The following is a 15993-nucleotide window of genomic DNA, read 5'->3' on the forward strand; positions in this document are numbered from 1 at the left end:
AAAGGGAATAGTCGGCCTGACCGGGGAAAGCAGGCCGACCAGAGTCTCGACCTGGCCGAGGATGCGTTAAATGCTTACCCCCAGAGTAAGCATGGCGAGACCCTTGCACGAGCTCCACGCAGACGCCGAGCTCGATCCCTGTCGCCGAGCCATTACAGGACCACCTATTTCGAGTCTTTTACTACCTTTTTTGCGAATGCAATTCATCCTGTGGAGGTGGCATGCCTGTCGCGCGCGGGTATTGCGATGGGGTTTATGGGAAATGTGTCCGTCAGGCAGCGAGAACAAGCGAAGACATGCTATCGCTTGATCTTGGCCCAGATTCGCCCGAGACTCTTCCATTTACCCGTAAAAGCAATCGACCGAGTCAGACTGTGGGGGGTCCTGAGACACAGTTAGACACAGTGTCGGACTCTTGAGGTTCTTGTCTTTTGCCTCATGTCGATCTTATCTTATCTTATCAATCAGTCCAAGAAACGTGGCGCATCCTCAAACCGCCGCTGACACAGCGTGGTAATCAATCAACGCCATTGACTTTGAGAAGGCCAAGGGGACAAAAAGCAAAAGGTGGATCGCAGGCAGCAGGATCCGCTGTCGAGATTATCCCACCGGCCCAGTAAAGATTTTGAGTCCGTCTTTGGTGACATCGCCGGGAAGCCCAGAGCCGCCTGGACCGCAGGCGCCAAGAAGCGCTCGTTCCTTGACGAATCGTCTTTCAACTTTAATCCCACTTCACGAGAACTGTCTTCCTGGCCCTACGAGGCCTAAAGCCTTGTCACTTTTGGCTAGAATGGTCATGAACAGCAGACGGAAATGCCTCCCCACATACCCATCCGATGAACCCACGCAAGACAAGCATGGACTTACCACTACGCCGGTAGAATTGCCACTATTGGCTCTAGCCTTTCCCAGGTTCCCATAGGACAAGACGGAGCTTTTGCTTGCCAAGAAGACCCAAGTTTCGAGAAGAATTTTCTATTACGCGGACCATTCCTGGTTTGCTTGTTTCTCGTCTGGTCATCGGCTTTTCTCCTTTCGGTCGCTTGGACTGGATTTAGCTAGCTGCCTCAATAATCAACTGGAACTGGTGGGTTCGGACTCTTGGACCCACGCTTCGTACGCGATCGGGGGGTTGATCCTGTTTACCCTGCGAGCGATGGGTGACAGGAGGAGCTTGATCATCTGTTCCACGGGCATGGCTCTGATGCATGTCTTTCTGCAATGTAACAACACCTACCTGCAGCGTGGGACGTTGGAAGTGGTTTGAGAATCTGATTCCCAAGAGTTGGATACGGCCTCAGTTTCTGTTAGACGCCAAGACGCAAAAACTGCAGAGCAGGACCCTGTTCATGCCGGTTACTACTGCCGGGCTATGGCTTGGGACCTGGTCCAGGCCAAAATCCGATCTTGGCGCAGGTGGCGGGTTCTTAATCGAAGCCCCCCATCTCGCCATTGTTGGAATCATCCTTGTCGACAAGGCGTGCCGCTCTGAGTCGAGAAGCGCGGCAGACGCGCTGTTGGGTAAGCTATTCCGACTTGGCCAACAGTCACGGGAAGAGACTCTTTTGACTTCATTCTTGCATTCGGGCCAGTCTTGATTCAGTGTTAAAGTCGAGACCTTGGCTGATGGATCCCTTTGGAGCCTCCTTCATCATATGCCAATGCCAAGGGAGCACCAGTACCATGGACTCGTCCGTTGCTGTGCCTCAAGAGGTTGGCCGATCTCTTGCCCTGGTGGCCTTTGGTCAGCGATTATCAGATGATCAGATTATCGAACTAGTGTCCGAAAATTTGCGATGATCCTCCCTTGAGCTCTTGGGGATGGGATGGCCGCCACACCAACCTCAACCCCGGGCCATGCCCGGTAGCTTTTAGGAAATAAGCTCCGGCCAATGAAAGGGTTCTCAGACAGCTTAACCCTGCCAATTGGGGGTTTTCCGGTGCTATTCCCAGGATCTTGTACGGAGTCATGGTGGGGAACGTTGTGTGGGACGCCTGTGTGTGCGGCCTTTTTGACTTGGAGAGATTCGATGCAACGTTGGGAACTTATGTTCCCAACGGCAGACGCCGCTGCGAATCACCCGCAGCGTAGTAATGAGCTTTTGATTATCTAGTGTGTCATGGTGAGCGTGGGATTGTCCAGTCATGGGTTTGATGTTTGGGGGTTTTGGCCTGGGCGCGGGTCATGGGAAAAAAGAAGAGGGCATCGAGAAGGGAGACATTGTTGTATCTCTTCTACAGATGATCGTACAGCTACAATAAAAATTGTAGAATAATGCAGAATAATTGGTAGTGTTTGTTAATGTCTTAGTGGCTTTTAGTAACACGTCAATATTTTTAGGTAAATTATTAAACACGGGTTAGACATGTGTATCCCCATCTGGTGTCTCGATTATTTCGCCCCATGACCATGGAGACCGTCAGAACTCTAGGCCCTTGAAAGACCCATCCCACGAGTCTCGCCAGAGGGACGATCATCGCCGACCCTGTCAATAAGTCTGCGTCCAGGTACTGACAGCGTCGCATCTTGGCCGAAGAATGGGTACTTAACAGGGCACTCCTCCCACTTTGTGAAAGCTCTCTTGTCGTGCAAGCTCCTCTTCATTCACCACTGCGTCCTACAGCTCGCCTCCTCTACTCCTGAAGGACAGCCTCTTGCTTCAATGGCGACTCACACTCAGATTGGGCCCGAGCCCATTAACGAGGTGTCGGTTCCCGACATTGAAAAGGTCGCCGGCAACGAAAAGAACAATGAGATCACCGAGGAGGACCTCAAGGACTTGTCCGATGATGAGTTTAAGCAGCAGGGTGTCAAAAAGGCCGAGGCCATGACTACTGTCTGGTCGAAGCAGATGCTTATTGCCACCTTTATCTTGTAAGTCAATTGATGTCTTGAACCAAGAGAGTACTAACTGACTTGTCTAGTGTCTGGCTTGTCGCCTTTGTCGACAGTCTTCTCCAGGCCGTCCAGTCCAACCTCGTCCCCTACGTAACATCCGCATTCGCCCAGCACGGCCTCATCGCGACCACGAGCATCGTCGCCACCATCCTCGGCGGCGTCTGCGCCCTTCCCATCGCAAAGGTCATTGACATCTGGGGTCGAGTCTGGGGCTTTGGCTCCATGGTGTTCCTCATCGTTATCGGCATGATCATGAAGGCCACCTGCAAGAACGTCGAGATGTACGCCGCTGCTCACACGCTTTACTGGGTTGGCCATCTTGGTCTCATCTATGTTATCGACGTGGTTGTTGCCGATACCACAACCCTCCGAAACCGATTGATCATCATGGGTCTTAACTATACGCCTACCATTTCGTCGACGTTTGCTGGTCCCAAGATTGCCGAGCTGTTTTACGTCAATGTCAACTTCCGCTGGGCTTTTGGTGCTTTCTGCATTATCCTGCTTGCTTTTTGCATTCCTGTCATGGTCATCTTTATCATGAGCGAGATCAAGGCTCAAAAGCTGGGTCTTGCTCCTGAAAAGGTTCACAACCGCACCGTGTGGGAGTCTATCAAGTACCACTTTGTGCAGTTTGATGGTATGTTAAACTTCAAACCCCATCATCTTTACTGTTTCTAACTTGTTGCAGTTATCGGTCTCAGCCTCACCACCTTTGGATGGTCGCTTCTCCTACTTCCTTTCAACCTCGCCTCCAAGGCCCCCAACGGCTGGGCTAGCGGCTACATCATCGCCATGATCATCCTCGGAGTCGTCCTCATTTCCGCCTTTGTTGTCTGGGAGAAGTTCTTTGCCCCTGTGCCTTACTTCCCCTTCCACCTCCTCGCCAACCGAACTGTCCTGGGTGGCTGCCTCATCTACGGCCTCATGTTTGCCTCCATCTTGTGAGTAACCTTACTAGGTTAGGTATCTTTGTGTCTTGATCTAACTGGTATCAGCTGCTGGGATGGTTACTACGGATCTTACCTTCAAGTCGTTCACTTCGAGAGCATCACCACTTCCGGTTACATTCTCAACTCGTTCTCCCTGATGGCCGCCTTCATTGGTCCCTTCGTCGGACTGTGAGTCTTCTCGCCCAACTAACAATGAACCACAACTGACCCTAGCAGTGCCATTCGATACCTCGGACACTTCAAGTGGCCTTCCTTCATCGGCGTCCCCTTCATGGTTCTCGGTACTGCCCTGCTCATCCACTTCCGTCACTCCCACACCGCTGTCAACTGGCTCGTCATGTGTCAGCTCTTCAACGGTATCTACAGTGGCATCTGGTCCCTGACTGCTCGTCTCGCCGTCATGTCCTCTGTTAACCATCAGGATGTCGCTGTTGCCCTCGCTTTGTGGGGTATGTTTGGTTCCATCGGAGCTGCTATTGGTCTTGCCATCGCCGGCGGTATCTGGACCAACATCCTCCCTGGTGAGCTAGCCAGACGCCTCCCCGAGTCTGCTCAGAACATGACTGCCACCATCTATGGTGACATCACTGTTCAAATGAGCTACGCCAGGGACTCCCCTGAGCGTGATGCCATCATCGGCGCCTACGATGTCGTGCAGCAGAAGATGGTTATTGCCGGTGCTTGCTTCATCCCTTTCACCGTGCTGTGCCTGTTCATGTGGAAGAACATTGACATCCGCAAGAAGGATGCCCGCAGCACCCAGGCTCAGGGCATGGTCTTCTAGACGGGGATTGTTACGATATATCGGGATCACAGGCGGGTTCTGGTCTAATGAGTTTCCGACAAAGATTAATGTTCATGTAATTCCAAAAGTTCATTCGCTTTCTAGATACCTCACCTAGACTTTCTTTAATGCAAGATAGTCTACGCTCAGATGCCTCCTCTACAACTACAAAAATACCGTCCCAAATCACATCGCTCATCTAGACGTCTAGTATCTAACCGCCATCTATAGCTTGGCTCCCTTCTCCTTGCGAGCCTGCTTCTCTCGGTCTCGCAACAACCGTCTCAAGATCTTGCCACTAGGGCTCTTGGGAATAACATCGATAAACTCGATGCCTCCCTTCAGCCACTTGTGTTTCGCCTTGTGTTCCTCGACGTACTTGTTGATGCTCTCCTTCACCTCATCATCAGACTTGCCCTTGGCTTGGGGGGCCTTGACGACAAACGCCTTGGGCACCTCGCCGGCTCGCAAATCGGGAACCTGGATGACTGCACAATCCGAGACGAGTGGGTGGCTGAGAAGGTGATCCTCGAGCTCCGCAGGAGCAACCTGATGGCCCTATGTGGTGTAAGTAATGAATAACTCTGAGTACAAATGATGGACGTACCTTGACTTTGATGAGTTCCTTGATACGGTCCACAATGACAAAGTGCTCGTTGCCCTTGGGTGACTTGCGGACGAGAACCTCGTCGCCAGTGCGCATCCAGCGACCATCTTCGTGGTGAACAAAGGTCTCAGCGGTCGCCTTGGCATTGTTGAGGTAGCCCAATACGATTGTCGGGCCCTGGACGAGGAGTTCACCAGGCTTGTTGTACTCGGTAATTTCGCTCCCGTCGGTGTCGATGATCTTGGCCTTGAGGCCGGGGAGGAGAGTACCCGAAGTGCCAGCGTCGATGTCTAGCTCGCTGGTGGCGGTGACAACAGGAGATGTCTCGGTAAGGCCTTGGCCGAGTCAGTCATGAAGTTGACGATGAGGGCACAGATTTCACTTACCATAGCCCTGGCAAATTCTCCACGAAGGCCACACCTTCCAAAGGTCTTCCATGGTCTCCTTTCCAAGGGGAGCAGCACCGCTGAAGATGAAGCGCACACTGCTGATGTCGTACTTGGCGCACTCAGCCTGGCTACTCAACATGTGGATCATGATCGGGGGCACGAGGGCCATCTGCTCAATCTTGAACCGTTGGATAGCGGACAAGAGCATCTTGAGTTCAAAGCGTGGGAGAATGATGGTCTCGTCACCGTTGTACAGACCTGCGCAGGGTCAGTATCAATGCCATTTTAGAACGAAATAGAGACCTACCATAATGGGCAACGGGCACGAGGCCATAGATGTGGCTGAGGGGCAATAGACCGAGCTGAACCTGAGTGTCGACGCCGGCAGCTTTGCGACCAACGCCGTCTTGGATGGTCATCTGAATGATGTTTGCGATTACATTACGGTGGCTGATTTGAACGGCTTTCTGCAGATTTGTGAGCAAGGTCCCGACCAATGCCGCCAATACTCACGGGAAGACCAGAAGTTCCGCTGGAATAGCACAGGTAGGCAACCTGTCGCGCACCCTGACCGTTGACCCAGTTCAGCGGCTTGAGCTCAGGAGCGTCCTTGCCTTCAGCAATCAGGTCGTCGATTGTCTTGAACGGAGCCTTGGCCTCAAAGCCAGGAATTGGGAGGAGAAAGATGCGGTCCTCCGGGATACCCGCGCCCTTGGCCGCGACAAGGGCATTGTCTAGAAGAGGGACGCAGGTGAAGAGAGCGTTTGCGCCGGACGAGACGAGCTGGTGCTGGAGCTCCTGAGCAGAGTATGCGGCGCTGGCGGGGGTGACGATACCGGAGAGACGGTGAACGGCGTGGGTCAAGGGAATGTAGTCAATCTGTACGACGCGTTCAGTTGGCATGTGTTTTCCTCACACAGCAGCTCTGGGCATACGAACCGTGTTGAGGGAGTACAGCGCAAGAACCCTGTCCCACTCTGTGCCGTCGGCGAGGTCATAGCCGAGGCGCTTCGCAAGCGCGCGGGCGAGCAGCTTCTCGCGCTCCTCGACCTCGGAGTTGGTGTACGACTTTCCGGTGATGCCGCATGTGTAGGGCTTTCTAGACCGAGCCAAGGGCTTCCGGCCGTACTTGTCGGAGAAGACAAACTCGGGGATGGTGATTGAGTCGGGAGGATCTGCGGGTAGGCGCGTTGTGAGCAAGCAAGTCACGGCAGAAGAAACTTGAAAACATACCAAAGGGGAGCTTTGGGACTGAGGGGGGAGGTAGAAAGACCATTGTTGCTGGAGGTTTTGGAGATCTAAGCTGCGCAAGCGAAAGAAGGGACTGGGAGGGAGAGAAAGGGAGAGACAATTGGGGAGAGAAGGGGAAGGTAGATAAGGCGGCGCCTTCCTGTCGCCAAATTCAAGACCTCCCACCGAGGAAAAGGGAAAAGCTGGGGTAGGCGCCTTGGCGTTGGCCCCTGCTCCATCCCCCGCATGCGCCGAGGGGGGATGGTAATGAATGAGACACCAGTACAGAGACATCAAGTCAGTGTTGCTTTTTCACAGGTTGAACGTCTCTGATAAAATTCATGAATAATTTATACAGCTTTCAGAGCATCATTGTCTCTTGGCAGAATTTTTGAAATGTTTTATTTGAGCTGTCCTGGGCTTAATCATACAATACTTGTCAAAGGTAGAGGTACCCTCGCTCCTCAAGTGCCCCCTTTATTTCTTCAACCCCGTTCACTGTCTTGGAGTCCCACAGCACACAAGTCCCACAAACGTCGGTGCGCCAGCTCCAGGGCCTCGGCACAGAAAAGGCACTGGAGTCGTACTAACCAATAGGAGAGGTCGGAGGGCATGACGATCGTGAGCAACAAAGGGGAGAGAAGATGAACAACAAGAACCCAATTTGAACTGAACCACCATCTCTTAATTCCGCTGTGTGATGCGCTGAAACCAATCTGTAGATGCGTCCTGATGATCGGGGTTTGTAACCGAGGGCCGTCCTTGCATCATGACCCTTGTAGCCAGATTTGCGCCCAGGAATGCATCTCTTTGGATTCGGCATTTCCCATCACCGACCATCCTCTCTTTCTCCTCTCCTCTTCTCTCTGGATGTGTGGGTCGAACCTCGGCAAGTGGTCCCTCTCCAACTCGAACGTCATTTTGCGCTCTCTAATCCACCCTCTCGGAGAGATACATCACCGAGTCACCTTAGAGTCCGTTACTTCCGCTTCCGCTTCCGTGACACGCGTGGTACAAGTTCGACAGTGCACTCGGCTATAACCCAACCGTGACAACGCCCGCCAACCAGCTCGAAAAGATCTACTCTCCCCCCTTCCACACAAAATAGACTTTCATCATTTTCCCGTCCGTTTTTCCCGTCTGTGTACCCTCCAACGACGTTGAAATAAGCTCACGCGAAGGATCAAGATTGGTGCTGACTGGTGCTTACATGCGTGAATGGCACATCGGGAAAAGAGGTGTGTCGCATGGTACCTGACTTTAGCCACTGCTTGTAAGTTGGAAGATGACTCCTCCACAGTCTACGAGGGGAAATAAGCAAGGATGGGCCAATTATGTATACTTACTAAGACAACTCAACAAAGTTGCCTTGTGCGCTCTATGTTGACAAGACCTTTCAATAGGTACGTCGACTTGTGACGTCTATCCCACTGGAAGGGGTATCAGTGTCAAGGCACAGGAGTAGAGGCCAGCTCACATGAAACATCAATGGATACGGCAAAGGTAAGAGTGCGAGGCCGAATAGAGGTTAAGGACCAAAAAGAGCACCAATTTAAGAGTCAAAGCGATCAGCAAGGTCAATTCATGTTCAACATTCACAAGGCAATGCAGCTTGGACATCACAAGGACACAGATATTGAGCATCGGAGTTGATTGAAAAGAGAAAAATCAGTCAATATTAAGATTACACAAACCAGCCAGCGGGTATATATGCGTCTATATGCATTCGGCTCGGCCGGTAACTTCCCGTGCTCTTTTTTTTGTTTTTGTGTCAGTGATTTTCGACCCCGACGACAAGCGTCAGGGGGGTCGGGTAAGTTCCAACGTTCCACACCAATGCATATTTTTCGTAAGGATCGTAAGAATGATACATGTTGATGAGCGCGCTTGGGGGCTTCCCTGGAAGCTTGAGCGGTCTCGGGATGCGGGATATACAAGTGACATACATGTTCCGCCTCAGGTACCAAGACCCAATCTATAGATAACAAGGAAAACAAAGCTTATGTGCAGTGCTCGTCAAGACCCTTACAGGGCAATGGCGACAGCCAGGATGGCAGCGGCGATGCCCATGCCGTTGCGAGCGGCACCAGCAGTCACGGGGACGTTGCCGGGAGCCGAAGTGGGAACGGGGACACCACCAGTGCCAGCGACGGGCTTGTTGGTGATGAGAGTCTCGCCAGCAGCGGGAGCCTCGGGGTTGGCGGGGTAGGAAGGAGATCCAGTGGCGCCAGCCTCGGGGGCAGTGACGGGAGCGGTGGCGGGAGCAGTGGGAGCAGCGGGGATGGGGCCGTTGCCAGCGGGGCCGGAGGTGAAGCCAACCTCGGGGACAACGATCTCAGTCTCGATGGTCTTGACGGTGCTGCTGCCCTCAATGGTGGTGCCCTGGGAGACGCAAGGCTCAGTGACAGTGGTGGCAACAACAACGGTGGTGTAGTGAGCAGAGGTGATGATGGTGGTGCCAGTGACAGTGATGTGCTCAGTGACGGAGTCAGCACCAGTGGCAATGACGGGGTTCTGCTCAGCGTAGGGAGCGCAGATGCCCTGGAAGAAGGAGACGGCCTCGGCGACGATGTCGTCGTTGTCAGCGTGGGCGTACAGGCACTGGAAGACGTTGTCGACGAAGGACTTGTCAGGGCAGTAGCAGGCAGCGTCGGTGTTGTCCTCGCAGTTCTCAAGGTAGTCAAGGAAGGTGTTCAGGCAGCTGGGGACAACGTCAGGAACGTTGTAGCCATCCTTGGGAGTAGAGGGCTTCTCAGTCGAGGGCTTGTCGCCGCTGGGCTTGGAACCAGTGGGCTTGGGAGACTTGTGGGTCTGGGTCTCAGTGACGGGGCAGACGGTGGTGGAGACAGCGACAGTCTCAGTGACAACGGCAGGAGTACCAGCGGTGACGGGGCAGTTGGTGACCTCGGGGCCGCAAGAGGTGATGGTCTTGACGTTGGTGCTGTAGACGGTGGAGGTGCTGTCGTAGGTGGTGACAACAGTGGTCTCCTCCTCAGGGACATCGGTGGTGGCCTCAGGGGAAGAGCCCTCAGTGGTCTTGTCACCGCCGTTGGCAGGCTTGGTGTAGCTGGGCTTGTCACCACCGTTGGCGGGCTTGGTGTAGCTGGGCTTCTCGTTACCAGTCAGGGTCTCGGTGACGGGGCAGATGGTGGTGGAAACAGCAATGGTCTCAGTGACAACAGCGGGGGTGCCGGCAGTGACGGGGCAGTTGGTGACCTCAGGGCCGCAAGAGGTGATGGTCTTGACCTCAGTGGTGTAGATGGTGGAGGTGCTGTCGTAGGTGGTGGTGATGACGGAAGAGGTCTCCTCCTCACCCTCAGGGACAGATTGGGTCTCGCCAGGGGACTGAGCAGTGGTGGTCTTGCCGGCCTCAGGCTGGGTAGCAGGGACGGTCTCCTCACCCTCGGGAACGGACTGGGTCTCACCAGGGGACTGAGCAGTGGTGGTCTTCTGGCCCTCAGGCTGAGTAGCGGGGACGGTCTCACCAGCAGGAGGGTTGGTCTCGACGCGGGTCTCAGTGACGGGGCAGATAGTGGTGGTCAGGGGAACGGTCTGGGTCACGATGACGGGAGTACCCTGAGTAGCGGGGCAGTCAGGGACCTCAGGACCGCAAGAGGTGACAGTGGTGATCTCAGTGGTGTAGATGGTGGAGGTGCTGTCGAAGGTGGTGACAATGGTAGTCTCCTCGCCGTAGGGGAAGGTCTTGGTGGTCTCCTCGCCGCCAGGGTAGCTGGTGGTCTGCTCGCTGATGGGAGAGGTCTGGGACTCCTCGCCAGTGGGAACAGTGGTAGTCTCCTCACCAGCAGGGACAGTGGTGGTAGCCTCACCCTCAGGAACGCTGGTGGTAGCCTCACCGCCGGGGAAAGAAGTGGTCTCCTCGCCGCTGGGAACAGAGGTGGTCTCCTCGCCAGAGGGGATGGTCTCGGTGTTCTCGCCGCCAGTGGGAACGGTCTGGGACTCCTCACCGGGGAAGGTGGTGGTCTCCTCGCCAGCAGGGACAGTGGTGGTAGCCTCACCCTCAGGAACGCTGGTGGTAGCCTCACCGCCGGGGAAAGAAGTGGTCTCCTCGCCGCTGGGGAAAGAGGTGGTCTCCTCACCAGCAGGGATGGTCTTGGTGTTGTCGCCGTAGGGGAAGGTCTTGGTGTGGTCGCCACCAGGGATGGTCTTGGTGTTGTCGCCGTAGGGGAAGGTCTTGGTGTGGTCGCCACCAGGGAAGGTCTTGGTGTTGTCACCGTAGGGGAAGGTCTGGGTCTGCTGGCACTTGGTGCAAACGGGCTTCTCGGGCTTGTCGCAGTCGAAGTCGATCTGGGGGATCTCGACACGGCACTTCTCCTTGGGCTTGTTGGGCTGCTTGGGGTAGACAATGTGGACCTTCTTGGCACCACCACACTGAGAGTTGTAGACATCGGTACCATCCTTGGAGCAATCAGACTGGTGCTTGCAGTTGGAGCCGTCAGGCATCTCGTAGTGGAACTCAAGACGGCAGTCAAACTCGGGCTTGACGTGGAACTTCTTCACAGAGAACTTGTCATAGCCACCACCGCAGTTACCACTGTTGCAGCCGAAAGAGGGAGCAGACTCCTTAGAAGAGCCACACTCTCCGAAAATGGTCTTTCCGAACGTACGGCCGCTAAGATCACGCTTCGACTTGTCTTCTCCGCAGGTCCAGCCGCTGAAGTCCCAGTCGTTGTACTTGTCGAAACGGCCGACGTCGAGGTCACCCCAAGACCAGCCACCCTTCTGCTTGTCGTCGCACTTGTTGTCAACGGCACGAGGGGGAGAGTACTTGGGAGCTTCCTTCCAGTTACCCCACTAGAGATGTGTAAGTATGAGATCGGATGAGATGAGATGAGGCTCTGCGGTGAGCAGGGTACTCACGGTAGCGGAAACCTCGCCAAGGCTGGCAGCAACTGCCAGGAGGGCGAAGGTAGCCTTCATTGTGAATGGTTGTCGAAGAATTTGTTGTAAAACTAGTTGGTAGTAGCGAATGAGTGCAGATAGTTGATAGTGAGAAAGTAATTAAGAGACGTGTGGGCCAAAGGAAACGAATGACTTTGACACCGGAAAGAAAAGATATTTGCTTGAGTAAAGGAAAAAAGGAAAAGATGAAGGTGGTGATGAAGCAAGAGGAAAAGCCAAAGATGGGAGGGCATACGAAGCTACTATATACCCAAGAAGCAGTCCATACATCCAGACGAGAAGAAGTGGGAGACTGTGACTGCAGAGCACAAAGACCGGCCAGCCCGGCATCTGGTGCCAAGGATGCGCCCCTCGGCCATCCATGGCTGGGTGGAGAAGCACTGACGATGGAAACCCCTGGTGTGCCTCTGGGTCAGGTTGAGCACGGCTGGAGGAGACAAGAGGGCTCGTGAGGCTCCTGAGTAGTGCAGCGGTCCATCCACCGTCCAAGCTCTCCGGTGAGGTGGTGTTGGCCAAGCGGTTCGCAGTCCAGAGGGCGGCTCCAGGAACAAGGGACCAGGGTCATCGTTCAGGGATCTAGGACCATGGGCGAGCCCCGCTAACAAGGGTATCCGACAGCGGGCTAGGCGAAGCCAAACGATTTGTAGAAGCCCTGCCAGAGCGCATCCAGGGGCTTTCTTGCTGCCGAGACCAGGGCACCAATGTGGTCCTGAAGGCTGGATGGACTGATGGACGAGCGTGCTGGCACCATGAGCACGGGAAAATCGACAGCGGCCAATGTGATGCCTGTGCCTGGCCATGGGTAAGGAGGCATCCCTTTTCTTCTTCGCAGCCCAGACTTGGATCCGTTGACATATTTTGTTTATGCCATTGTGATCCCTATCAGATGCCCAATTGTGCATTGCCGCGTTGTGCATAGCCTCCCATCCTGCGTTGTCTATGTGTGTCAAGAGATGCGACTATTCCCGAGTCGGACAAGATTATGCATATTTTTGTTGAAAACTCCGATGTGCTAACTTTGGCTCAGCTGTTGTTGACAGAGCGCATTGGTGTCTTTGATGCTGAATGTCGCGGGGCGGGCGTCTATCAGACAGCGCTGCGGGGCAGTCGTTGAGCAATGACGGCTCGCTAGATCTGTCGACTAGACGCCCAAGGGCAGATCGTCGACAAAGAAGCGAGCTGATGAGCGGCGAATCAGAGACAAAGCGAAAGGCTTGCGCTTTGTCCTCAACTTGTGGACTTTCACCGACGACGGCGTTGCGGTGATGGTAGACGAGCTGGAGATGTGAGGCCACAAAGCACAAGGCGAGCACAAAGCAAGACAGTCAGTGCACATCTCCAGCCGGCTTGATCGTGATAGGAGAAACCCACCGCCAATTGTTGCTGCCCGGCGTTTTGCCTCCTGAAGGCAGCATGCTTCTCCGAGTTCCCATACTGCAGGGCCTGTCGATGTTCCATTGAGCTCCGCGTACGGCCAAGTGCAACCTGATCGTTGAAACGCTTCGCCACCTTATCAGAGAGCGTTAAGCACCTCCTTTTGGTGAGCGGTGGGGCCCCGTTGATGCCCCTCCAACAGCATCTGCAGGTACGGATACCACGGGCGATGCGCCCACCAATAGACTGGCAGCGCTTCGATGGCGCCCTGGCGGCTGGACGTTTGGGGGTGTCTTTGTGGGAGCCAGTGAGGTCGATGGAGGAGAGGATGGATCAGTCAAGGGGTCATTGGGAGGGAGCAGTTCTTCCAGTGGCGGTTGGCCCCTGTAGGAGAATGTCTCTGGTGGCTCTTTCCCCAGAAAGCCACCAACTGAAGGTATTAGACGTCTATCCGCGGAAAGCAGCAGCGGCGGGCATGACTTGCAGAGGGAAGGTGCTAATGGAAGGGAACCAATTTTTAGTGGCCAAAATGGAGGCCGCCACTACAACCTCAACGTCCAATGCCACAGGACTCATCCATCATAGTAGGGATGTCCTTTTCTTCTTCCTTGATCCTGCGCAAACAAATCATGGCTTCTAACGCCAGCACAACATTGTTGATGCCGGGTAGGCTCGAGTCAGAAACACAGCATCCGCATAAGCACCAAAAATACACTCGCCTCCGTGCCATGTGGTTGATCCTCACTGCCGTCGGCGGATCTACGAATGGCCTCCGGAAATACCAAGGTTAGGTGACCCATGCAATCTACAGCAACGTCAGTACAAATCCGTCACGGGATGCTACGTCGAGAAATTGCACAGATTCATGCGGTCGACGCCCGTTGGAAACCACCGAGAATTGTTCCAGGATGCTCAACTTGCACGCTTTCCCCATTTTGCAGCATCGTACCGAGACCGATTCAGCGCCCGAGATAGGGCCACTCCACCGTCCCCTCCAGGCTCCCACCGTTACCACCGTCCCGCTCCGGGATTAAGCGTACAACCAGCCATTGATCATGAATAAACGTTCGTGGCTGTCAGGGATTGAAGCATGGCCAAGGTCCGTGGGAGACATCGGCCAGAGACAGCACGCTTGGCATGGGGCCGCCCTGACATTCGCATCGCCTGACCGATGGGGTTCCGTGACATGGTTCTCACGTTCTGCAAGTGATGGCTTAACAACACCGAGTAAGAAGACAATCTCGCGTCGAGGAAACATCATCTCCGGATTTGTCGATTTGTTCTAGCTCGTAACTTTCCTATCTGGTGGTTTCGTTTTGCGATGCCGTCACACGCGGAATTTACTGGGCATCTTGATTGCTTGGCACTGGCACTTCAGATCAACTCGCTGGCGGATACTCCGTACTCCATACAGGACGGACAAATGACGGACGGATACCAGACAACGCTCGAGCAACGATAACTGAGACAGGCGGCTGGCCTCAGCGCTGAGCACAAGGCCACAAGCAAAGGTCCCTCTACATCTCTGCCATCGACAATTCCGCCTTCGTCATAGCTGTCGGAACCAGAAAAGGCAAAACTATGGCGCCCAAGTCCATGACTTCCCCAGTTTTCTTCTTTCTCTTCAATCTTCCGTCTTGGTGGATGTTCATTTTTAGCACCCAGCCCGCGCTACCATCGCGTGGCGTCGTTTGACGCTGGAGTTGTCTCAGGACAGGCTGCCCCTGGTTGTTTCAACATCAGGGCAGCCAATCACAACACAGTCAGTGACCCGATCCGAGACAAAGCAGCAAAGGGTCCAGCCTTGCCGCCCTCCAAGTTTACCAATGGATCCTGAACAAAGCCATATTGGACACTGGAGGGTATCAAAAAAAGACATGGCAAGGATCATGCCCTATGAAACATCCCGCTCAGTTTTACTTGTGCTTATTCTGGGAATCACTCGATGAGATCTCTCCATTTACGGACGGATCAGCGCGCATGGGCCGTTGCTCTCAAGTCCCGGGTAGGTGATGAAGATCAGAGTTAACCGCCAGCATCTCAACAGCAACCGCCTTTGCGGGACAAGACAAGAATGATAGGATATGAAGAGTCGATTGCAGTTAAAGAACTTGCACCGCATGATTTAAGCATATTTTACGACACGGAGATCCCAACGTTGGGTGAAGATTATCGAGAGGCCTTCAACACGCTCGTTTGTGATATGAATGACGGGTCGCATTGAAGGCTGTCAAGGATCTTTCACATCAACCTTGATTGCATGCTTACTCGCCAACCTCTCTCTCTCGCCAATTCTCTCTCGCCAAAATGTTTCAACCAAATACAGCAACAATTGAAACAAAAAAGCACAGCCTTCAGGTATGAAACTGAGTCCGTCCGTCACCGATTCCACCAAAACACGGTTCCCTCACCTGAATCTGGCGACGGCCGAATCGGAATGGTCCTCCATCACACTTGTTTGGTAGACCGGAGTCCACGGTTCCTTGTTTAATTTCCCGTTCTGTTCACAGAGTTTTTACGCCGCAGCCTCTCGGAAGCAGGAACTTTGTCAACGTCACTATGGTTCAGGTACGAACTGTTATTGTTGACTAGACACCTGAACACTAACCCGCTTCTACCAGTGACGCTTGAGCTTATCGACAGACAGCTCCCTGTGGCTTGCTCACGCCATTGTTTTGGCGTCCGTCAACGACGGTTCGCCGTAGTCTCCGCGCGCCGTCGGACCCATTTTGCGCCTCTTGCGTCGCTTGTTTTGAAAGGGCTTCTAGAAGCACATCATCCCCCACTTGTTGGATGGTGAATTACGGCGCTGCGAATTGGTCCAAGTGCTCCCGGCT

At 54.0% G+C, this 15993-nt stretch overlaps 2 protein-coding genes across 2 annotated transcripts; one reads left to right on the forward strand and one right to left on the reverse strand.

The window, feature by feature from the left end:
• Positions 1 to 2663: 2663 nt before the first annotated feature.
• NECHADRAFT_78056 (uncharacterized protein) lies at positions 2664 to 4636 on the forward strand (the record flags this gene model as incomplete). Its single annotated transcript, XM_003052704.1, has 5 exons — positions 2664 to 2875; positions 2926 to 3539; positions 3591 to 3843; positions 3898 to 4020; positions 4069 to 4636. 5 exons carry the CDS (start codon positions 2664 to 2666, stop codon positions 4634 to 4636), a joined length of 1770 nt encoding a protein of 589 aa, XP_003052750.1.
• A 55-nt stretch (positions 4637 to 4691) lies between these two features.
• Positions 4692 to 6950, reverse strand: NECHADRAFT_59366 (uncharacterized protein). The gene is made up of 7 exons (XM_003053204.1): positions 6866 to 6950; positions 6572 to 6807; positions 6146 to 6511; positions 5940 to 6099; positions 5630 to 5890; positions 5244 to 5578; positions 4692 to 5194 (listed from the first exon to the last, which is right to left on the reverse strand). The coding sequence occupies exons 1-7, from the start codon at positions 6906 to 6908 to the stop codon at positions 4862 to 4864; spliced, it is 1734 nt and encodes a 577-aa protein (XP_003053250.1). The 5' UTR covers positions 6909 to 6950; the 3' UTR covers positions 4692 to 4861.
• Between the last annotated feature and the right edge of the window lie 9043 nt (positions 6951 to 15993).

Source organism: Fusarium vanettenii (assembly GCF_000151355.1).
Source record: "Fusarium vanettenii 77-13-4 chromosome 3 genomic scaffold NECHAsca_2_chr3_3_0, whole genome shotgun sequence".
In the NCBI taxonomy this organism is placed as follows: domain Eukaryota; kingdom Fungi; phylum Ascomycota; class Sordariomycetes; order Hypocreales; family Nectriaceae; genus Fusarium; species Fusarium vanettenii.

Coding starts and splice junctions, on each gene's coding strand:
- NECHADRAFT_59366 (XM_003053204.1), bottom strand. CDS start 6,908: ATGGTCTTTCTACCTCCCCCCTCAGTCCCAAAGCTCCCCTTTG. Junction 5,891..5,939: donor CGTGCCCGTTGCCCATTATG/GTAGGTCTCTAT, acceptor GACCCTGCGCAG/GTCTGTACAACGGTGACGAG. Junction 5,195..5,243: donor AGGAACTCATCAAAGTCAAG/GTACGTCCATCA, acceptor TACACCACATAG/GGCCATCAGGTTGCTCCTGC.